This window comes from Mus musculus, chromosome 1 (genome assembly GCF_000001635.26).
Source record: "Mus musculus strain C57BL/6J chromosome 1, GRCm38.p6 C57BL/6J".
In the NCBI taxonomy this organism is placed as follows: domain Eukaryota; kingdom Metazoa; phylum Chordata; class Mammalia; order Rodentia; family Muridae; genus Mus; species Mus musculus.
This window is the reverse complement of record NC_000067.6, coordinates 92957553-92982357: the sequence shown is the minus strand read 5'-3', so window position 1 is coordinate 92982357 and position 24805 is coordinate 92957553. Positions and strand designations below refer to the sequence as shown.

General features: G+C 46.8%; 1 protein-coding gene across 8 annotated transcripts in view; it reads right to left on the bottom strand.

The window, feature by feature from the left end:
• The window catches only part of Gpr35 (G protein-coupled receptor 35), a 38340-nt gene that overhangs the window by 4034 nt on the left and 9501 nt on the right, over nucleotides 1–24805 (bottom strand). The window contains exon 1 of one of the 8 annotated variants that reach the window (XM_006529777.3): nucleotides 19952–20027. The exons of 3 other annotated variants lie outside the window; for them this stretch is intronic. In XM_006529777.3, the coding sequence (XP_006529840.1) occupies nucleotides 19952–19959 (8 nt within the window). In that variant the 5' untranslated portion in view covers nucleotides 19960–20027. Of the gene's footprint in view, nucleotides 1–78; nucleotides 1237–3056; nucleotides 3456–6909; nucleotides 7012–9076; nucleotides 9240–19951; nucleotides 20028–24805 lie in introns of those variants that run through there. 4 more of the 8 variants (NM_001104529.1, NM_001271766.1, NM_022320.4 and 1 more) reach the window with 4 other exon arrangements.

Genomic DNA, 24805 nt, shown 5'->3' with positions numbered 1-24805 from the left:
CAAACAAACAAACAAACAAACAACAACAACAACAACAACAACAAAAAACAAACAAACAAAAAACCCTCAGGGCCTAACCTCTGCTCACTGGACAGTTAGGGATATCCAAAGCCTCCAGAGATGATGGGAAGACTTAATGTGGCAGACCATTCCGAAGCTAGAGACAGAACGACCCCGCCCATCTCCTTAGTCAGTCTCCTTGGACCAGCCTGTTGCAGGGGAGATGGCAGTAGTAGGAGTGTCTACAGGCGCTCTCCAGCTCTCTAAAGCTCAAGTCCTAGGCAGAGATGAATGCCCACCAGCCTTACCCAGCATACAGTGGGAGGCCTCAGCAGGGAGACCTCAGACGCAGCTCTACCTATTGGCCTAAGGATCCCATGGGCCTTATAACTTTCTGCCCCCAACCTGGCTGCAAGAAGACACCTATATTTGATTGACAGATGTAGCCAGCACTCATGCTGCCTGGTCTGGAAGACAACAGAGGGTATAGCCTGAGATGGTCTCTGGAAAGCTGTGGAAACTTCTGAGGTACCACCACTAGGCCCACATCATCCTAAGGGCCAAACCCAGGCTCGTGTCTGAGATCTGGGTTCTCAGAGGTACCTCCAGGACCTGGATGGACTCAGAGGTTCCTGCCACTGCAATTGTCAGGAATGTCTCCAAAGCTACCCTTCCTTGTCCACTCTCTACAATGAGGCCCAGGAGGGTACCCGAGCCCATCAAACCCCAGCCAGGTGGGCTTGGGCAGTGGTCTGACATATACGGTATGACAGGTGGCATAGCAATCAGACACCCTCATTCAACCTACTCTTGGGCTAGCCTTGGCTACCCCACTAGATGGGGCACTCCACAACATTGAGAAGGAACTGAGCCAAGAAATGCCAGCAAGTGCTGAGCCCAGGCACACTGGACACCTGGCCTGTCCCCTTGTTCCTGGTTGGGTACCAGGACCCTGAACAGTTGCAGATTGGGTAAGCCCTAGGTCTAGAGTTTATTGCAGTGGCTTCCTGCAGGGAAAGATGGCAGAGGAGAAGAACTGCGTTCACCAGGGAGAGGCAGGCCCAAGCCAGCTATCTGCCTTGGAAATACGCAAGGCATGTGTCCTTTCCCATACAGGAAATGAACAAGCACCCACCCCAGTGATTGCAAGCAGTGAGGGGACACAGGCCAAGGCTCATTTCCTCCTCGGTCCCCAGGGAACCTACACGCCTCCAGTTCATTAGAGAAGCAAACTACAGATCCCAGCTGAGATGAATATTCTGCTATTGTATTTTATGTCTAGATTCCATATCTGCCAGACTAGAACAGCCTATTTGCCAGCAACCATGGTTTCACAAACCATGTGTTTTGTTTTGTTTTGTTTCTTTTTCCTTTCAAACAACCCAGAGTTCTGAAGTTCCTGGGGCTAAACTCTTTAGCCAGGCTAAACTCCAAGGACTTCCTCGGAGCCCCTGACACCGACTGCGAACATGCTGCCCTGCATTCTCTGATACACCCACCCAGAAGCATCCTGTGTAGCCTCCTGAAGAACGGGTCCCTGGAATTTGTTCAGTATCCAATAGGAGCATCTGGGAGTTGGGCAGAATGGCTCCTGGGATGCCTATGGGGATGCTGTTAGCATCGTGGCTCCCACCTGAGGCCTCTGCACCTGAAAACCTACACTACTCACACAGTCTTACTCCTGCCTCTGGGCTTGCAAGGGGCAGCCTGGACTCTCAATGATAAGAAGCCTGTATAGGGGCCTCTTCGTGGCCCCTCTTTAATGTCCGTTGTCCCACATAGCTAGATGTGGCTTCCTATTACATACACAAGCTTGAAACTTTCAGGTTAGACTCAAATGGCCCAGTATTTTGTAGGGTCAGGTCAAAACCTCTGTCTGCTTAAAAGACAACACAGAACTCTAAGGAAGGAGGATTCAAACATCCCAGCAGGTTAAGGTGCACAGACAGCTTGGAAGAAACATCCTACTCTGGGAACCCTGGTCCTTCAGGACACTTCCCCACACAGTTCAGGATTTCAAGTCCCAGGGCCCAGCTACAGACAGCACATCCTGGCCTTGACTCAGTATAGCACAGGGACCATAGCCAGGACACTCCCAACTGCCTCAGAGGTGCAGGTGGGTTGCCCTCAACAGGCACAGACATCCATCATGCAGCCCATGCAGGGATGCTCACCGTTCAGTTTAGAGAAGCTGCCAGTGGATGCTGGGCTGGGGAAATGGTACTTTTAGGCTAGTAACTTCCTACCCGGTGTAAAATATGGGGCTGACACGGGGAGGGGAGCCAGTTGTGCACGGTGCAGGCCCTTTACCTCTGTGGGCCTTATGGATAGGGCACACAGACGGCTGCTCTATGGATTCGGCACTGACCATCCAAAGAGGTCTGCAGAGGCTGATAGAAAGCCTGAGCCCATCCCTTGGTCACCCCGACATCCGGACAGGGACCCACAGGTCCCTGAGCGCTTCTCTGTTTATCATCAGGCCTGGGGCCCCCGCCCACTGCCTGAGATATGAGGGCAAGAATAAGGCACTGTCAGTAGGATACTGCAGAGGCTCTGGAACCACAGACCGCTACAGAAACACCCTGAGTCCTATAGCAGGCCTGCGGCTGGGGACTTGCTGCTCCTCTCAAAGGCACACACACTTGTTTTCTATTCTAGCTCTGGAGTGCAAGACACCACTTGCACAGAGCAGACTTTGAAGTCTCTGATGAGGTCAGCACCAAGGCCTAGAAACATCCTGAGTTACTTTGTACTAGCCATTTATATCATCCCCGCCCCACCTCAACCCCTAAGGAGAATAGCTGCACTGGTCCTGAGCAAATACTTCTGACCACTCCCCCCAGGAAGCACTCTCTGAGGATCCAAGTCCCCAGCCCAGTCCCAGCTGTGCTCAAGCATACCCATCTGCCATCACCTATGTGACATAGCCCCCATCTGGCAGGCCGTAGCTCAGCCCCACCCATCTGACCAACCCCAATCCAGCCCCACCTCACCCTACATCTCTACACCCCCACCCGCATCTGACAGACCCTGGCTCAGCCTAGCTCCAGCCTTACCTCATCTGACGGACCCCAGTCCAGCCTCATTCAGCTGATAGCCTCCAGCCCAGCATCAAGTGATACATCTCATGTAGGTCTGGCCCGTGTAGAAGCCCCAACTACATGAAGGCATCCACCTGTTCTCCCCGGGGCTGAGGACGGCCAGCCACTTAAGCCCGCCTGTAAGTGGAGCGACTGTTGGGCTTATTGACGACAGCAAAGGGGAGGCGGCAGCTCCCCACCCCCACCGCCTGCACTGTTTTCCCCAGCCCTGAGGCTGTGCTGAAAGGTGGGGATTTCTGGAAGGGAAGCTGGAACCTGCCACCTTGGCTGACACCTACAGAGAAGCGGCAAAGAATGCATTTGCTCTGGAAACAAAGAGTGAACCGTCTAACCAGGCAGCTCAGCCCCGCCCTTGGATGCTTCCTCTTCCTTGGCTCTTTTCATTCTTAGCACCACTGGGCAGGTCCCACAGTATATGTGGTCACAAAATGGCACCGTGCTCCCTGGTCGGAGGCAGCAAGATTCCCTCTCTTCCATGCTCCTGAAGATGTATGTGCTCTACAGTCACGTCCCACATTCCTCCCCGACAGATGACTCAGTCAGCATGTGTGGATAGGGCAGAGGCTGGCCTGGCTCAACCAGCCCACAGACAAATCCACCCAAGCCACTCCTGACCTAGTAGCCAAACCCAGCGACTCAAAAGCCTTTCCAGGGCTCATTGTCTTCGTACAGAATATTGCCTTACGCCTGTGGGCCTTGGTAGGCAGTCTTTGCCCCAAATACTTCACTCAGAGCCCAGGGGTCTTTCCTGGGGCCACAGGCCACCCTTCTGCAGATTACCTTCCCAGCCCAGCCGCCCTTTCCCGTATAAGCTCCGTAGCATCTGACCATAAATAATAGATAGTCTTCCTGCCTTCAAAGACAGTGAGGAGCTAGAGAGAGCTTCACTCCTGCCCTTCCCCCTTTTCTTTTCCCAGGTGGAAACAGATCCTGAGAGGGAATTTATTGGTTAGAGTGTCACAGTTGGTGGCAAGTTTGGGACCAACACCCTAGTCCCCTGTATCTCCAGCTGAGCTCCCTGGCCAAAGGGAAGCCCTAGTTTGGCCCCACCTACTCTCTTTCACTGTGGCCTCCACAGGCACAGCTGATGTGGTTGACTACCTTTCCAGGCCTGTCCCACGGTGGGCACACAGCCTGCTGTGAAGGTTCCCACCTGCAGCCACGGTGCTTCCCAAAATGTTTCCTGCCTAGGTACTGGACCAGGTTTCCATCCTTACTCTCTCCCCACCTCACACTCTGGCCTCAGCATCTGCCCTGTGGGTCAGTAGAAGGTACTACTGAGTAGAGGCGTGGTCCCTACCATCATGTGGACTGGCTCACAGGGCAGGGTATCGCTCCAGGGGATTCTTCCCTCTGGCTAGATAGTTGGGATGGCAACTAGCAACATCAGGACCTTTCTCCCCTCCCCACTGGGCTTCTCCCCTACAGTAGCCTAGTGACCTAGAAGGCTATATATTTCAGGAAGGCACTCAATGTGTGGAGTTCAAGCTGGGCTCGGAGTCACCATCTTCTTTTGCACAGGGCACAAGCTGCCCTCAGTCCTGCCTCCACACCCAACCAAGCCTCCACTTGTACTCTACACTAGGCTCTGCAGGGGACTCAGGTACTCAGGACAGATCTAAGCTGTCCCATGGGGCTGCCTAGCCCTTTTCTCAGAGGATTTAGATCCCAGAGACCTGGTTATTGCTAGTCAGGTTTCAGGGTCCATGTCAAATCTACAGTCTCTCTGCTAGGCAGCCTCAGAACCATATCTGCAGGCTTCTGCAGGCCAACTGCTGTCTCTTGCCTCTAACAGCCTCAGCTTCCAGGTAGCACTCTCTCCCTGAGGCCTGCCTGCCCCAGCCCCCTTCAGTCCTCACCTTCTTCTCCCATGCTGAACCTGCTAAACCCACACCAGGCCCAGTCTCTTTCCCTCTTCTACCTCTCCCTCTCCCCTTCTCCTCCCTCTCCCTCTCCCCTCTCCCTCTCTCCCTCTCCTCCTTCTCCTCCCTCTCCTCCTTCTCCTCCCTCTCCTCCCCTCTCTCCCTCTCCCCCTCTCGCTCTTCCCACCTCTCTCCCTCTTTCCCCTCTCCCTCTTCCTACCTCTCTCCCTCTTTCCCCTCTCCCCCCTCTTCTCTCTCTCTCTCTCTCTCTCTCTCTCCTTCTCCCTCTCTCCTCCCCTCTCCCCGCCTCTCTCTCTCTGTGTTGGCCTGTGGGTCAGGATGTAGCTCTCAGACACTGCTCCAAAGCCATGCTAATGGACTGTAGGCAAGTAATGTAATGAAACTGTAAGCAAGCCCCACTGAAACACTTCCTTTTCTAAGATTTGCTGTGGTCATGGTGTCTCTTCACAACAAAAGGACACTGACTAAGACAGGTGCTCAGGCCTGCAGGCAGTTGGCAAGCCGTGCCCTCCCCTTGAGGATTCAGGGTACTGTGGCCACCTCCAGTGCCTGAGTGTGAGGTTGGATAGAGCCTTACCCTTCCATCCACCTCCCTAGGGTGCCTAAGGCAAAGGGAACACCAAGGGCGACCCTGTCTCTGTCTAAACTGCTTGCATTTGTCTTACTAAGACAATCCCTACAGCACTGGTTTTGCTTTTCTTGAAGTCTATTTGTTTTAGGGCCTCGTAAGTGCTATGCCCCAGGTTGTGGCCATGTGACCACACACAAATGACCCAACTCCGGAGACAGGATCAAAAGGCAGGGTCCTTTGTGTCCCCGACTGCAGCTGTGCAAGGTAGGGCTGGCAGAGGGGATGTGACCTAGCTCCCAGCTCTATACTGGTATTTTCAGTTCTCTCTTCAGGGAACCAGGTCTTGAAGTGACAGCTTCCCCGGGAACACCCCTCCCCCCCACCAGCTGCCTCAAAGCCAGCAAAGACTTGACCCCTGCTTCTAATGTTATTTTGCTGATAGGATCAAGGACTCTACCAGACTCTACCAGTGGTTGGCACAGAGTGGAAGTATAACAGCTGGAGGTGTGAGACTCCCTCAGCCATTGGCCCTGCAGGGATCTGCCTCTCCCGCAGGGATCTGTTCCCATTCCACTCTCCCGCCAGGTCCTTGCAACACCAGTCCTCGGCCTGTCAAGACCGCTTCCCTTCTCTCCACAAGTCCCAGCCCCACTTCACAGGATGACAAGGTGCCAGAAATGGTAACACCCTTGAGCTCCACTTGAACTGAAGTCCCTCCCCATCTCAAGACCCCAAGCTCTCCACCTCCTCAGTAGGATCCCACCTGGAAGCCTTCTGTTGTCTGCCCCCACCCCACCCCCCCAATACAACCAAGTATCTTTCCCAGGAAGTGGCTGTGAGACAACCCGGGGAAAACCCTTACTCCATCCATCTCCTCCCACCTTGGACCCAGCAGCCCTTCCTCCACAGGGCTCAGCTTCAATGGACCCTCTATTCTCTGCTCTCTACTTTCTCTCCAGCTGGACATTCCCCATGCCACATTCTTTTTCTCCTGGGTGTTTCTAGCGCCCTTGCTGTCCTCTTTGAGTGTGTGCCTTTGCCTCCTCTGCAAGGTGATCCTGACAAGGTATAGTTAATCACCAGGCCGGGGCTCTCACCTCCAACCCCAGAACCTGGGAAAAGCTACTGTCCCTGTCATTGTCTCTGAGGCCTTGTCCGGCAGCTGTATGCTATGGGCCAGACTTTTTGTCTAGAAATTAATTCTTACAAAACTCTCATCTGGCTGGGCGGTGACGGCGCACACCTTTAATCCCAGCACTTGGGAGGAAGAGGCAGGCGGATTTCTGAGTTCTAGGCCAGCCTGGTCTACAGAGTGAGTTCCAGGACAGCCAGGGCTATACAGGGCTATACTTACTGAGGAGTTGGAGAACTTGGGGTCCTGAGATGGGGAGGGACTTCAGTTTAAGTGCAGCTCAAGGGTGTTACTATTTCTGGCACCTTGCCGTCCTGTGAAGTGGGGCTGGGACTTGTGGAGGAAGTCCACAAGTGAAGGGAAGTGGTCTTGACAGAGAAACCCTGTCTCAAAAACTAAAAAAAAACAAAACAAAACAAACAAAAAAAACCCAAAACCAAAAACCTCTCATCTACTGGCAATATGAACTCAAATGTCTGATGGAGGTGGTAGGATCTGGAACTCTCCTGAATGTCCCTGGTAGACTAAGGCTGCAGGAAGTAGGGTCTTCCTTAAGCAGATTTGACAGAGGTGACCCAGTGGCGGATAGATGGATGACTAGGACACTGTTGGCTCTGTCCTACCCCTTCTCTCGGCTTTTCTGTGTATTTGAGAATTTCCCTAAGTTTGCATGAATAAAGGAATGACTGTGCAGCTAGCCATGAGACGGTCTGTGAATAGCAAAGTCCATCCGTTGTTTAAACAGACAGAGTAGTCAGGCAGTTGAGGGAGATGACACCACAAGGCCTGTAACTTTGTTGTGGGGTCCCTTCACTCTGACACTTGCCCCATATAACCCCTCGATGGCTGCACCCCAACTCTCTTGGCCTTTCTGAACAAACAAGCACCCCCCCCTCAGGTTCCTCCAACTTCCTGTTATGGCAGCAAGAACTTCCACCCCTGAAAGTGATTTAAGTTGTGAGTGGCAGGGGAGGCCCAAGCCTCCTCTGAGTGTGAGGTGACCAAAGGGGATGGATCAGGCAGTAGCCAATTTCTGTATATATTCTTAAAAAAACACCCTATGGCCTCTGAGATCTGTGCTGCCCACTCACACAATCACATATCTATACATGTCTTCCACAGAGCTATGGCTGAAGACAAAGGTGCGAGCATGGAACAGAGAGAGCAGGCCTGGCTAGGCCTGGATTCACTCACCCTCTTAGTTGCCTGTCATGCCACACAATTGTGCTTGTACTTTCCACTCAAACTGATTTAAAATGACCATTTCAACAAAAATGTGGCAAAGGCAATAAGAAGAAGTCAACTTAGTTTCAGGAAAAGCACTGAGGTTAAGCTCTTTGAAGTCAGTCCTATCTGAGAGCCCGGGAGTCTACAGCCTCTGGTGAAGTCCTTGGCTCTCTGACGATGCCCAGGCTTCCTGAAATGAAGGCACATCCTTCCACTCAGAGGTCCTCACTCTCCCTTGGACAGCTCCAGCTCTGCTGCTCCTTGGCTGCCTCTCCTCTCTGAAAGCTCTTTCAGGACTCTGCTCCCAGACGCCTGGCTTCTCTCTCCTCCTGTAACTGGTTAAGCATATTCCCCCACACAATTACTGCAGCCCTGCTTTGTCTGAATGGCTTTGCCCACATCATGGCTTCATCTTCCTGGCCTCTCTTCTGTCTTAAACAGCATGTAGATCTGATGCACAAGTCCATTCCTTCAGTGGGCAACTCTGGCCTCTGGCCATGCTAGCTCTATGGTCCTCTGCTGGTGAAACTTGCACAGACCGTGGTTGGGAGCTCTGATGGAAGAAGCTACTATAGGATGGTCAAGAGACATGGAAGAATCCTCAAGTATTGAATGGGGCCCTTAGAGAGCCCTGACGAAAGCTAAAGGGATTGATTCAAGGGAGCTTTAAGAGAGTGATGAGGGGATCAATATAAAAGGCTTCTGGAGACATCTGAAAGAGTCCTGAAGAGATTCTGAGGGAATCTGAGGAGAGTTCTAGATGGGTCCTGAGGAGGCCCTAAGGGGACACCAATAAGGTCTGACAGGATGCTGAAGCAGTCTTAAGAGGGTTCTGTGGACATCCTGAGAGGGTCCTGAGGAGAGCTGCCAGGGTTCTTAGCCCTGAAGGGCTCTCCATTGTGAGGAGGTGCTGAGTAGTAGCAGTAACAGCCACTCTTCCTGACCCACTCATCCCTTTTCTGTAGGAGGCCAGTGCCCACCTCCAGTAGCAAATGTGTCCTGAGAGATGCATGGATATTACCCTTCCTTCTAGGAAACTCGCACCCACTCGTCTCTCTGTGCCCACAGATGGCTTAGGTCAATGGGGGCCCTAAAGACAACAGAAGTATAATTACCCTCTGAGAGAAACCTTGCTCACAGAGGTAGGGGGTGGTTCACTCACCTCAGGCAGCACTCTTCTACTCCAGGTGGGCCTTCTCAAAGTGCTGCTCAGTTTCAGCACTGCCCCATACCTCTGTGGAACCCCGTGGGAGACAGTGGGATGAGAACTTGAGTGCTGCCCACTCCACAGTTCCTGCCTTGTCAGGGCCTCATTGCCCTTTACTGCCCTCAGATTGCTCACCCACACTCTCTGCTCTCCTTCCCCTTTCTTGACTAGAAGGCTGGCTTCTGGCCTCATGCCAAGCCCTACTGGCAATGCTGTCTCCCTCCACAGCACTCCAGTCACCAGCTGCCTTCCCCAGCCTCAAGGGGGTTTCAAGAACACTATACCTTTCTAGCAGAATCTCCTTCAGTCAATCTACCTCTAATCTGAGGGCCCCTCTAGCTACCCCACTCCCACCCCTAATCCAGAGCCTTGACAGGCTTCTGGAAAAATAAATGCTCACAGGTCCTGAACTGTGGCAGAGACCTCAAACTAAAAAAATCTGAAAGGACAAAAATGTCAGCTCATGCCAGGCAGTAGTGGCAAATAAATGCCTTTAATCCCAGCACTTGGGAGACAGAGGCAGGATCTCTGTGAATTCAAGGCCAGCCTGGTCTACAGAGCTAGTTCCAGAACAGCCAGGGCTCCACAGAGAAATGCTTTCTCAAAAAAAAAAAAAAAAAAAAAAAAAAAAAAAAAAAAAAAAAAAGCCAGCTTATGAAAGTTGTGTGTAGTGAACATCTTACTCTGCTCCAAGTGAAATGGTCACACCCATAAGCTTACACTGGGCAAGTGGGGCCAGTCTCTCAGTGAGGGGTTTTCCTATCTCTCCATCAGGACACCAGCCTTCTGCTTGGGCAGAATAAGGTACTATGTCTTGGGTGGGCCAGGAGTTGGCTTAATTGGTACCCTAGACACACTGAGGCAGCCCTCTTAGAAACCCAGAGCTGAGAGTTCTCACAGCACCCTTCCCGATACCCCAGGGCCACCAGCCCTCTGAGCCACTTCCTCTGAGATTGAGCAAGATGCTGCTGACGGTAGACAGTGAAGCAGAAGAACGTATGTGCATGGAAGGTTAGAGATAGGAAAAAGTTATTCAGCATGACCAAGAAAGGACAGGCACAAATTCAGCTCTCTACAGCACCATGACCCCTCCAGCAAATGGGTACATGTCCAAAAGTCTGATGATGATCTCAGAGTGACTTCCTCTGGCGTGACTCACTCATCCCTAGGACATTACACGGCAAGCACAACGAGAGCTGTATTTATTATCTGACCCAATAACCTCATATCTAGTAATCTACCATCAACAGTGAGAAAGTGGTGAGCGGATGCTTCAAGGTCAGCAATGCAGTGCAGATCTGCAGAATGGTAACAGCACTTAACCTCACATGTCAATCTGCAAGGCTATGATTTGAAGGAAGGATGCTGGCACCATGGAGCACTGCAGAGCTGTAAGAAGCAAGAGGGTATTCTGTGTCTACAATCTATTTTTAAGCCAGGCAGTTGTTGTGCATGCCTTTAATCCCAGCACTTAGGAGACAGAGGCAGGAGGAAGATCTCTTGAGTTCAAGACCAGCCTCGTCAACATGGTCCCAGGACAGCCAGGGCTACACAGAGAAACCATGTCTTGATAAACAAAACAAAACAAAACAACAACAAAATCTTTCTAAGCAAGTGTGTGTGTGTGCCTGTGTGTATGTGTGTGTGTGCGCGTGGGCACGCATGTGGTGGTGGGGTTGAGGGGGTGTACTGGAACATTATGGCCTTCTTTTCACCTTTTACTTTTATACAGGATCTTATTAAATTTCCAAGGCTGGTTCTAAACTCACTCTGTATCCCAGATGGGTCTTGAACTTGTGACCTTCTGGTATCAGCCTCTAGGTGAGCCTGAGAAAACATGTCTTTGATATAAGACCCAGACAGTTTATATTCTTTTAATGATTATCCTTTTTCTTTTTTAATTTTTAAAAGACAGAATGTCACTGTAAAATGGAGGCCAGAGTGCTGACTGGTCTTATGTCAACTTGATACAAGCTAGAGTTATCTAAAAGGAGAAAACTTCAACTGAGAAAATGCTTCCATCAGATCCAGCTGTAGGGCATTTTCTTAATTACTGATTGGTGGGGGAGGGCTCAGCCCACTCTGGGTGGTGCCATCCCTGGGCACCTGGGTTCTCTAAGAAAGCAGGCTGACCGGGAGGCCATTGCCAGAGCATCTGCCAGAGACATCTTGGTTCCCTGATGCTGCCAAGACTAGTCTGCACAGGCTCCAGACATCCGGGCACCTCCCTGCCAGAGGAGAGGTGTCCACCCCACCCGGGAGGGCTTTGCCTGAGCATCAGTGGGAGCCATCTTCCTTCCCGGATCCTGCCAAGACGAGTCTGCACAGGTGAGTGTGGACTACAGAAGCTAACAGCTTCTGGGACAGGCCCTATTTCAGGCCTTCATCTTCTGCCAGGAGGCAAATCCGATCAACAGATATCTGTGCACCTTCTCTGCAAGAGGAGAGCTTGCCTGCAGAGAGTGCTCTAACAACTGAAACTCAGGAGAGAGCTAGTCTCCCAGGTCTGCTGGTAGAGGCTAACAGAATCATAAAAGAAACAAGCTCTAACCAGAGACAACTATAACAACTGACTCCAGAGATTACCAGATGGCGAAAGGCAGATGTAAGAATCTTACTAACAGAAACCAAGACAATTCACCATCATCAGGACCCAGCACTCCCACCTCAGCCAGTCCTGGGTACCCCAACACACCCGAAACGCTAGACCCAGATTTAAAGGCATATCTCATGATGATGGTAGAGGACATCAAGGACTTTAATAACTCACTTAAAGAAATACAGGAGAACACTGCTAAAGAGTTACAAGTCCTTAAAGAAAAAGAGGAAAACACATCCAAACAGGTGATGGAAATGAACAAAACCATACTAGACCTAAAAAGGGAAGTGGACACAATAAAGAAAACCTAAAATGAGGCAACGCTGGAGATAGAAACCCTAGGAAAGAAATCTGGAACCATAGATGCGAGCATCAGCAACAGAATACAAGAGATGGAAGAGAGAATCCCAGGTGCAGAAGATTCCATAGAGAACATCGGCACAACAATCAAAGACAATGCAAAATGCAAAAAGATCCTAACTCAAAACATCCAGGAAATCCAGGACACAATGAGAAGACCAAACCTACGGATAATAGGAGTAGATGAGAATGAAGATTTTCAACTTAAAGGGCCAGCAAATATCTTCAACAAAATTATAGAAGAAAACTTCCCAAACCTAAAGAAAGACATGCCCATGAACATACAAGAAGCCTACAGAACTCCAAATAGACTGGACCAGAAAAGAAATTCCTCCTGACACATAATAATCAGAACAACAAATGCACTAAATAAAGAGAGAATATTAAAAGCAGTAAGGGAAAAAGGTCAAGTAACATATAAAGGCAGGCCTATCAGAATTACACCAGATTTTTCACCAGAGACTATGAAGGCCAGAAGATCCAGGACTTATACAAACACTAAGAGAACACAAATGCCAGCCCAGGCTACTATACCCAGCCACACTTTCAATTACCATAGATAGAGAAACCAAAGTATTCCACGACAAAATCAAATTCACACATTATCTTTCCATGAATCCAGCCCTTCAAAGGATAATAACAGAAAAAAAACCAATTCAAGGATGGAAACCACGCAGTAGAAAAAGCAAGAAAGTAATCCTTCAACAAACCTAAAAAAAAAGACAGTCACAAGAACAGAATGCCAACTTTAACAACAAAAATAATAGGAAGCAACAATTACTTTTCCTTAATATCTCTTAATATCAATGGACTCAACTCCCCAATAAAAACCATAGACTAACAGACTGGATACACAAACAGGACCCAACATTCTGCTGCTTACAGGAAACCCATCTCAGGGAAAAAGACAGACACTACCTCAGAATGAAAGGCTGGAAAACAATTTTCCAAGCAAATGGTCTGAAGAAACAAGCTGGAGTAGCCATTCTAATATCTAATAAAATCTACTTCCAACCCAAAGTCATTAAAAAAGACAAGGAGGGGCACTTTATACTCATCAAAAGTAAAATCTTCCAAGAGGAACTCTCAATTCTGAATATCTATGCTCCAAATACAAGGGCAGCCACATTCATTAAAGAAACTTTAGTAAAGCTCAAAGCACACATTGCACCTCACACAATAATAGTGGGGGACTTCAACACACCACTTTCATCAATGGACAGATCATGGAAACAGAAACTAAACAGGGACACAGTGAAACTAACAGAAGTTATGAAACAAATGGATCTAACAGATATCTACAGAACATTTTATCCTAAAACAAAGGATATACCTTCTCAGCACCTCATGGTACCTTCTCCAAAATTGACCATATAATTGGTCACAAAACAGACCTCAATAGATACAAAAATACTGAAATTGTCCCATGCATCCTATCAGATCACCACGGACTAAGGCTGATCTTCAATAACAACATAAATAATAGAAAGCCAACATTCACATGGAAACTGAACAACACTCTTCTCAATGATACCTTGGTCAAGGAAGGAATAAAGAAAGAAATTAAGGACTTTTTAGAGTTTAATGAAAATGAAGCCACAACATACCCAAACTTATGGGACACAATGAAAGCATTTCTAAGAGGAAAACTCATAGCTCTGAGTGCCTCCAAAAAGAAGCTAGAGAGAGCACACACTAGCAGCTTGACAACACACATAAAAGCTCTAGAACAAAAGGGAGCAAATTCACCCAAGAGGAGTAGACTGGCAGGAAATAATTAAACTCAGGGACGAAATCAACCAAGTGGAAACAAGAAGAACTATTCAAAGAATTAACCAAACGAGGAGTTGGTTCTTTGAGAAAATCAACGAGATAGATAAACCCTTAGCTAGACTCACTAGAGGGCACAGGGACAACATCCTAATTAACAAAATCAGAAATGAAAAGTGAGATATAACAACAGATCCTGAAGAAATCCAAAACACCATCAGATCCTTCTACAAAAGGCTATACTCAACAAAACTGGAGAACCTGGATGAAATGGACAAATTTCTAGACAGATACCAGGTACCAAAGTTAAATCAGGATCAGGTTAATGATCTAAACAGTCCTATATCCCCTAAAGAAATAGAAGCAGTCATTAATAGTCTCCCAACCAAAAAAAGCCCAGGACCAGATGGGTTTAGTGCAGAGTTCTATCAGACCTTCAAAGAAGATTTAATTCCAGTTCTTCACAAACTATTCCACAAAATAGAAGCAGAATGTACTCTACCCAACTCATTCTATGAAGCTACAATTTCTCTGATACCTAAACCACAGAAAGACCCAACAAAGATAGAGAACTTCAGACCAATTTCCCTTATGAATATCGATGCAAAAATACTCAATAAAATTCTCGATAACTGAATCCAAGAACACATCAAAACAATCATCCATCCTGACCAAGTAGGTTTCATTCCAGGGATGCAGGGATGGTTTAATATACGGAAATCCATCAATGTAATCCATTATATAAACAAACTCAAAGACAAAAACCACATGATCATCTTGTTAGATTCAGAGAAAGCATTTGACAAAATCCAACACCCATTCGTGATAAAAAGTCTTGGAAAGATCAGGAATTCAAGGCCCATACCTAAACATGATAAAAGCAATCTACAGCAAACCAGTAGCCAACATCAAAGTAAAAGGTGAGAAGCTGGAAGCAATCCCACTAAAATCATGGACTAGACAAAGCTGCCCACTTTCTCCCTACCTATTCAACATTGTACTTGAAGTCCTAGACAGAGCAATTCGACAACAAAAGGAGATCAAGGGGATACAAATTGGAAAGGAAGAAGTCAAAATATCACTTTTTGCAGATGATATGATAGTATATATAAGTGACCCTAAAATATTCCACCAGAGAACTCCTAAACCTGATAAACAGGTTCAATGAAGTATCTGGATATAAAATTAACTCAAACAAGTCAATGGCCTTTCTCTACACAAAGAATAAACAGGCTGAGAAAGAAATTAGGGAAACAACACCCTTCTCAATAGTCACAAATAATATAAAATACCTTGGCATGACTCTAACTAAGGAAGTGAAAGATCTGTATGATAAGAACTTTGAGTCTCTAAAGAAAGAAATTAAAGAAGATCTCAGAAGATGGAAAGATCTCCCATGCTCATGGATTGGCAGGATCAACATTGTAAAAATGGCTATCTTGCCAAAAGCAATCTATAGATTCAATGCAATCCCCATCAAATTTCCAACTCAATTCTTCAGCAAATTGGAAAGGGCAATCTGCAAATTCATCTGGAATAACAAAAAACCTAGGATAGCAAAAACTCTTCTCAAGGATAAAAGAACCTCTGGTGGAATCACCATGCCTGACCTAAAGCTATACTACAGAGCAATTGCGATAAAAAAAAAAAAAAACTGCATGGTACTGGTATAGTGACAGACAAGTAGACCAATGGAATAGAATTGAAGACCCAGAGATGAACCCACACACTTATGGTCACTTGATCTTTGACAAGGGAGCTAATAACCATCCAGTGGAAAAAAGACAGGATTTTTAACAAATGGTGCTGGCACAACTGAAAGTTATCATGTAGAAGAATTCGAATTGGTCCATTCCTATCTCCTTGTATAAAGGTCAAATCTAAGTGGATTAAGGAACTCCACATAAAACCAGAGACACTGAAACTTATAGAGGAGAAAGTAGGGAAAAGCCTCGAAGATATGGGCACAGGGGAAAAATTCCTGAATAGAACAGCAATGTTTTGTGCTGTAAGATCAAGAATCGACAAATGGGACCTCATAAAATTGCAAAGCTTCTGTAAGGCAAAAGACACCCTCAATAAGACAAAAAGGCCACCAACAGATTGGGAAAGGATCTTTACCTATCCTAAATCAGATAGGGGACTAATATCCAATATATATATAAAGAACTCAAGAAGGTGGACTCCAGAAAATCAAATAACCCCATTAAAAAATGGGGCTCAGAGCTAAATAAAGAATTCTCACCTGAGGAATACTGAATGGCTGAGAAGCACCTGAAAAAATGTTCAGCATCCTTAATCATCAGGGAAATGCAAATCAAAACAACCCTGAGATTCCACCTCATACCAGTCAGAATGGCTAAGATAAAAAATTCAGGTGACAACAGATGCTGGCGAGGATGTGGGGAAAGAAGAACACTCCTCCATTGTTCGTGGGATTGCAAGCTTGTACAACCACTCTGGAAATCAGTCTGGTGGTTCCTCAAAAATTGGACATAGTACTACTGGAGGATCCCGCAATACCTCTCCTGTGCATATATCCAGTAGATGTTCCAACCGGTAAGAAGGACACATGCTCCTCTATATTCATAGCAGTCTTATTTATAATAGCCAGAAGCAGGAAAGAACCCAGATGCCCCTCAACAGAGGAATGGATACAGAAAATGTGGTACATTTACACAATGGAGTACTACTCAGCTATTAAAAAGAATGAATTTATGAAATTCCTAGGCAAATGGATGGACCTGGAGGGCATCATCCTGAGTGAGGTAACTCAATCACAAAATAACTCACATGATATGCACTCACTGATAATTTGGCTATTAACCCAGAAACTTAGAATACCCAAGATATAAGATACAATTTGCAAAACACATGAAGCTCAGGAAGAAGGAAGACCAAGGTGTGGATGCTTTGCCCCTTTTGGAATTGGGAGCAAGGTACCCATGGAAGGAGCTACAGAGACAGAGTTTGGAGCTGAGACGAAAGGATGGTCCATCTAGAGGCTGCCATACCCGGGGATCCATCCCATAATCAGCTTCCAAACTCTGACACCATTGCATACACTAGCAAGATTTTATTGAAAGGACCCAGATGTAGCTGTCTCTTGTGAGACTATGCCGGGGCCTAGCAAACACAGAAGTGGATGCTCACAGTCAGCTACTGGATGGATCACAGGGCTCCCAATGGAGGAGCTGGAAGAAGTACCCAGGGAGCTGGGGGGATCTGCGACCCTATAGGTGGAACAACAATATGAACTAACCAGTACCCCCCCACCCCCAGAGCTCATGTCTCTAGCTGCATATGTATCAGAAGATGGCCTGGTCGGCCATCAGTAGAAAGAGAGGCCCATTGGTCGTGCAGACTTTATATGCCTCAGTACAGGGGAACGCCAGGGTGGGGCCAAGAGGTTGGAGTGGGTGGGTGGGGGAGTGGGTGTGGGAGGGTGTGGGGGACTTTTGGGATAGCATTGGAAATGTAAATGAAATACCCAATAATAAAAAAAAGTATGAACAAATTATGCACAAAATGAAAAATATACTCAATTTTGATATTATAGTAAAGTTTAGTAAAATAATTATAATGAGGGATTGTTTACTTGCTGAGCAATGATATATATAAATTTTCATAGATTCCTCTAGTTAAATAGATTTAAAATTTTAAGATGGTAATGTTACAATAAATATAATTTAGATATAAAAGTAATTTTTAAAAAAAGAAAGAAAGCAGGTTGAGCAAGCCATGGGGAAGCAAGCCAGCAAGTAGCATTCTCCATGGCCTCTGCATCAGCTCCTGCTTCCTGGTTCCTGCCCTGCTTCTTGTCTTGATTTCCTTCGATGATGAATAGCGATCTGGAAGCACAAGCAGAAACGTTCCTCCCTAACTTGCTTTTCCGCCATGATTGTTTCATTACAGCAGTTGAAACCCTGACAGCTTGCCTAAAACTCACCATCCTTTGCCTCTGTGTGATGAAATTACAGGTCTAAGACTCTATGCCCAGATACTTTCTATCTTGTTTATGTGGATACAGTAGCTTTTGAAGTTTGTTTGTTTGTTTGGCTTTATTTCTTCTTGAGACTGGATCTCACTATGTAGCTCTGGCTGACCTGGTGCTATGTAAACCAGGCCATCCTGGAACTTATAGATCTACTAGCATCTATCAGACTGTTAGGATTAAAGGTGTTTATTACCATGCCTGGCCTTACAAAAAAACTGAATTAAAAAAAAAATCCTTAACAGTGAAAGTAAAGCAAGGCTGGTTGACTTGTATTATGAGCTGATAGCACGAAGCTCAGTCATTTCAACCTGCTTGCAAAAAGAATGACCCAAAAATCTTGTTTTCAATAATCATTTCCAAATTTTGTTTTGTTTTAAGACAGGGTTTTTCTGTGTAGCCCTGGCTGTCCTGGAACTCACTCTGTAGACCAGGCTAGCCTTGAACTCAGAGATCCACTTGTCTCTGCCTCCCAAGTGCTGGGATTAAAGGCATGGACCACCACTGCCTGGCCCCCAAATATTTTAAAATTGTTTTTCATATATATCAATATATTCCAAAAAAAACCCTGTAAAACATTACACAAATCTGCACTAGTTTCAGCAACTGTGGTTGGCACATGGCACTGTCACTGGGCGCTCTATGTCTGAGGAGGAGATAATAGAACAGCTGGGTACTGTTGAGTGACTGTGGATGGGGTGAGGTAGACCCTGTATTGATCTGAATTTGAACCGGGAGTGCCTTACAAATAATCAAGATCTTAGTTCTGACCATGGACAAAGCCTAGACACAAAGGCTTAACCAAATAGTGACAAGAACTTCTGAAGTCCACCTTGTGGTCTTTGAATACTGTATCTATTGTGGAGCAAGAGAAACACTTCTAGAAGGCAGCCTAGGATGGAAAGTGTGTAAGATGAGCCTGGAAGGTCTTTTTGCAAACCAAATGGCCACAAATGTGACAAAGGCAATATTCACGGGGGGCTCAGGCATGACCCTGAATTTGCTGCTCTGGGTAAAGAAGGGATGGTTTGGGCATCAATGCACTTAATGAAGTGGAACATAACCAGTTCAAATCCATGGAGCTGTGATCACCCTTTAAAAATCTATCACTCACTTCTGAAGTTCACTTTTAAAGCTAGTCTATGAAAATGAAAATTCACACCCTTATCCTGCCCTCCCACTCAAACTGCATCACCTGGCCAAATAGCTCCTGGACTTCTTTACACACACACACACACACACACACACGCACACACACACGGTGGCTAGCAAACTAAGGAGAAGAGAATTAGTGTGCCCATTCTGCAGACTGTGATGAAGCTCTGGATGAAGCTAGCATCAACCCTGGAGTCTTTCACAGTACTCATGTCGCTACTCTCACAGAAATTACCCTTAAAGCAAGCAGTTGAAGATGACAAAGATATTATCACCCAGTTTCTGTGGGTCAGGAGTCAGGGCTCCACCAACCCAGGGCCTCTGGGTCTCATCTGAAAGCTCTTCATGGAGGGTTCCTGCTGCCTGCACTACAGGATTGTCAATCTGGGTCACTTTCTTTACAGGCTGCTCAACTTCCCCTAAGGCAAAGAAATAACGATACTGCACCATCTTTGCTGCAGACTCAGCCAGCCAAGAGTTTAAAATGTTTCTCCAGAGAATTGATATCCCTTTGTCCTCCCGGAGAAAGTAGTCATACTCCACCCTTCTGTTCTTTGGAGAAAAGACAATTTCCTTAACCTCGCCATCAATGGCGGGATGGACTGTTCCCAGTCACTAGAACTAGTAACTTTCTTATCAATGACTTTTTATAGATTTAAAGACCCCCTCCCAGTGTGGCAGATCAGACCAGCAGGCACCTGTAACTGAATTGGGGTCCACCCACCTGGTAACCTCCCATGCCTCTCTTTATAAGGCAGTATCTGCAGCCCTGGGGCAAGATGTTGGTAATCTGCATCTCTCTGGTTTGCTGGCATTCCAAATGAACCCATTGTCTTGCTCCCTCATGCCCTTAAGTCACTGGTATTTTGAGTAACAGACAACAAACAGGCTTATTGGGTACATAAGGAAGCTTCAAGGTCCCCTTGTCTATATACAAAGATCTCCTCAGCACCTGAACATCTAGTCTCTCACAGCAGCTGCACATTGTGGACGACTGTACAACATGGCAATCGGGTTTCCTCACACTCAGCAGAGAGAGGAGGTATCCTTGTCAGAGGCCAGTGTCTTCGCCTAAATTCAGAAATAACAATGCATTGTATTATTTGCTGTGAGAGCGTAAGTTGGGTACATCATTAACAGCAGGGGTATTGGGAGGCAGGGGGACTGCTCTCACAAGCAAGAGCCAGTTGACATAAAGATGAGACTAGTCTCCCTGCTAAAGGACCTGACAAGAGGCCCTTCCTTTTGGATGGACCTAGAGGAGGAAGAGAAGAACTAAGTATTACAGCAGAAAAGAGGAGAGGCTAGGAGGAGTGAGCTAAGAGAGAGAGAGAGAGCTGACGTGAAGTGAGCACAGCCTGCCCCACAGAGACTGCAGTGCACTGGCTGCAGCCCCTTCTGGGGTCTGTGCATTTAGGCATCTTTCCTCGGAGGACCTGCTGCCCTAGCCTATGGATCCACCCTGAAAGATCACATAGAGGACTCTGACCTGTAGCCAACACCTCTGGTCCTGGTTCAACTATGGAAATTGCTCTTTTAAATTTAAGATGGGAATTGATCTCTGATTCTTCTTTGCTACAACCCAGCCAGGGCAGCAGCGATTATGAGGCTCACAGATTTTTTTAGAAGTCCTTTTTTTTTTTTTCTCATTCTCGGTTTTTTATTGGTGAAATGATTAAAATAATCTTAGGTGGAAGGCACAGCAGTAATATTGCTCATAATTTGATCCTCACTGGCATGGGTATGGGGGACTTGTGGGGTCCCTAAGTATAACAGTTAATTTTGGCTATGCTGGGCAGTAGTGGTGCACACTTTTAATCCCAGCACTTGGAGGGGGGGGCAGAGGCAGGTGGATTTCTAAGTTTGAGGCCAGCCTGGTAAACAGGACAGTCTGGGCTACATCGAGAAGCCCTGAGTCAAAACAAAACAAAACAAAAACAACCCTCCCCCCAAATACTATCAACTTGACATGATCTAGAACTCCTAGGGAACAGAAGCCTCCTCAGGACTCTGGCTGGGTGGCCCTTTTGGGTGCCTGCTTTTGTGCTTATAGACCCAAATCCATCTACAAAGTGGGGAAGAACCATGGCCCAGGAAAGCCAGACACTAGCTCAAGTCCCCAAGGGAGTAATAGGGGACAGAGAGTGCCAGGCTTCTTGGCAGAAAAAGGAATGGCATGTAGTGCACACAAGGTTATGCAAGCTATAGAGAAGCCCAGGTAGCTGGGGGCTGATGGGAAGTGGAGGAGGAAAACAAGGGGGTGGGGGGCACCCAGAGACAAATCATAGGAGCAAAACTCATCCTAAAGGTGTTTAGCTAAGGGGCAGTGTCTTAGTTAGGGTCTTACTGCTGTGTGCAGACACCATGACCAAGGCAACTCTCTTATAAGCCCCTTTAACTGGGGCTGGCTTACAGGTTCAGAGGTTCAGTCCATTATCAAGGTGCGAACATGGCAACATCCAGGCAGGCATGGTGCAGGAGCTGAGAGTTCTACATCTTCATCTGAAGGCTGCTAGCAGAATACTGACTTCCAGGCAGCTGGGATGAGGGTCTTAAAGCCCACACCCACACTGACACACCTACTCCAACAGGGCCACACCTCCTGATAGTGATACTCCCTGGGCTGAGCATATACAAACCATCACAGGCAGATACCCCAAAGTGCTATTGAAAATGGATTTTGTTTTGTTTTGCTTTGGATTTTTGGAGACAAGATCTTGAGGTAAGATACAAAGACAGCAAAAGTGTAAACACAAGAAGAAAAAGGAGCCCTCAGCCCAGAGTCTGGCTTTCAAGAATTCTAAGATAGTAAGTTATCTGCAAAACCCTCCTCCCTCCCCTGTGACTTTCTAGGAATGCCACCACAAGTCCCCTTTCAAATGAAAGGACGTGTCCTGAACCCTTGCGGCTCCTGCTTATATTTCACCATCTTGTAACCCCATGCAAGGTGACTTTTGATCAACCATATTATCCCATTTATTGAAAACTAGGAAGGAGGACAAGTAACCACTCAGCAACCCTTTGAGATGTCACTGAAAGCCACCAAAACAGTATGTACGGCTAATGCTATGACTTTCTCTTGAGTAGTCACACTTGAGTCTGCTCTATCCTGTCTGTATCTCTCTCCCTTTTTAAAAAGATTTATTTATTTATTATATGTAAGTACACTGTAGCTGTCTTCAAACACCCCAGAAGAGGGCATCAGACCCTGTTACAGACAGTTGTGAACCACCATGTGGTTGCTGGGATTTAAACTCAGGACCTTCGGAAGAGCAGTCAGTGCTCTTAACCACTGAGCCATCTCTCCAGCCTCTGTATCTCTTGTCCTCTTCACCATGAGCTTTACAAGACCCATGTTAAAACTGTGGTGAACAAACTGCAGCTCTCTAAGAAGCCCATACTTGTGCTCTCAGGCATCTTCTTTCCGAGTCCATCTATTTTTAGGAAGCTCCACTACTAGATACTGGCTCAGCCTAACGTTCTTCTGTGCATCAAAATTAATAGTTTGGTTTTCCTGCATTTAGTCCCTGAACTCCTCAGGATACTGCAGGTGCCAGATAGACTTATGTCTCCATCCCAGCTGCTTCTGACAGTTTCACTACCTAGCCCGGGCTGACCTGGAACTCACAATATAGCCCAGGACTGCCTTGAACTCATTGCAATCCTCCTGCTTTAGCCTTCCAGTTACTAGAATTACAGGCATGAACCACCATCCTGGCTCTGTTAAAAGTGTTAATTCCAGGTCTATATTGTAAAGACATATGGGCGTCTATGGAGATAGCACAGAGAAAGAATATTTTCCTAGCATGTGAGAAGCTCTAGGTTCAACACAGTAAACCAACCAACCAACCAAACCCTGCCTAGAGTTAACCAAGGAATCACTTCTCTGAGGACAGGCTGGGCTGCCATTAGGCATTAGGGCAGCATGGCTGCTCTGAGCCCATCATGGATGCTCTGAGGAAATGTCAGTTACAAACACCACTGTAACCATGGCTTCTACTCTGGGAAACTTGCTCCAGTCCTGACCACTTCGGCAGCCAGGAATTACTCTAGGCAACTATACTTTGGCCATAAAAAACCTTGGTTGTTGTCTCTGTGACTCTGCTCCTCTTTCCACTGGAGGAGCTCAGGGAGAATTTCCTTTCTTGTTTGTTCCTGATTGGCAGACATTCAAGGCTTATGACTGGTAGGGTGGTGATGGTGGATGTGAAGGCTGTAACATAAACACACCCCTTTTCTGGCTAGATTATACACCACTGTTTCTGCTTTCTGGGGTTAGTCCTGGAGACTTCTCTTCCATTTACCAACCCCTGGTGTTATGATATGAAGCCACAATAAAGGTTTTTCCAAATGGTCTCTTGCCTACTTGTGGTAGAGCAGGCTGGGCTGGTTGTATAAAAAGCAGACAAAACCTCATCTTTATTCTCAGGTCCATTTCCTCAACTCCCTCAGTGCTGAACTGTGATTGCATCCTGGGCCCACTGAAGCATCAGTACTTAGGGGCCCCGTGGACTCCCAGGTCACCCGCCCTCAGTGCATGCCTGGTAGGAAGTACCTTGCTTCTCCTGCAATGGCATCCAGCAAAGTTAATAGGGCCTCACTTTGGAGACTTTTTTGATAACTATTTGAGTGAAACTCTGGATAATACCCACCAGAAAATTTATGTCTAGAACTTAAAATGATCTTGAAGGTTCTCTGGTACATTGCCCTGAAACCCTCTGGTGCCCACACTACCACAAAGGCCACTTCCCCTGTGGCAGCCATGGCACACACGTCATCTTGTCTTCTCCTACGCTGACCTTTCCTCTCACACTCCTCCTTGTGAGCCCATCTTGGTCCTGACCCTTTCCTTGTCCTAGTAGATTCTCTTGCTCCTATTGATCTGACCCCAAACTGCCACCAGCCTGGACTCCGGCTTAAGCCGGGCCATGCAGGGGTCTGCCTAACAGGTGTCTTCTGTCAGATGCCTCCAAAGTACTTTACAATCAGTTTGTGTCTAGATGACTTCCTCATCTACCCCTCTTACCACCCCAAATGCCAATTTTCCCTAAAATTTGCCAATTCAGAGTGACCTCTCCTACCTACACCAGATATGAGAGTCTGCTTCTTCATCCTCTTTCCTTAACTCTTACTCCTTCTAAGTAATCATCAATAAAGTAAATATGCATGTGATAAGTCCTGCAATAATCACTGAAAATAAAACAAAAATATAAGATGAGCTGATATAGGAGATAAATGGAATAGAAAACAAGGGAACAGCAACCCAAGATGGGGTGGGGCACAGGGGGTAGATGAGATAAACAGAAAACAAAGATGGTCGCTTCAAACCAAATAATATCAGCAATTACATAAACATAGCCTCATATAAACACTCTAATTAAAAAGCAAAGACAAGCAGAGGAGATAGTGCTCAGCAGGTAAGAACATTTGCCATGAAAGTTGTCAAGGCTCTAAAGATGGTCTGGGCTCTATCCTGTAGCTCACGGGAAAAGCCGAATGCACTGGCACACATCAGTAGTCCTAGCACTTCAATGAGAGACAGAAGGTGGAGACAAGAATACCCAGAAGACCATCGTGGGTCAGCAAGCCCAGAGCATGCAATGAAGGAACAAGAGGGATTTTCCTCAGAAAAGGGGGAGACACAGCACTGATTCCTGACGGTTGCCCTCTACCATGTGTGCGTGGCACATGCTCACCTACACAAACACAAATACCCCCTAGAAATAAAATAAAAGCAAAGATTATTACAGTAAATTTTAAATCCAGGATGTAACATTATGCTGGCCATGTGACACTCACTTTAAAT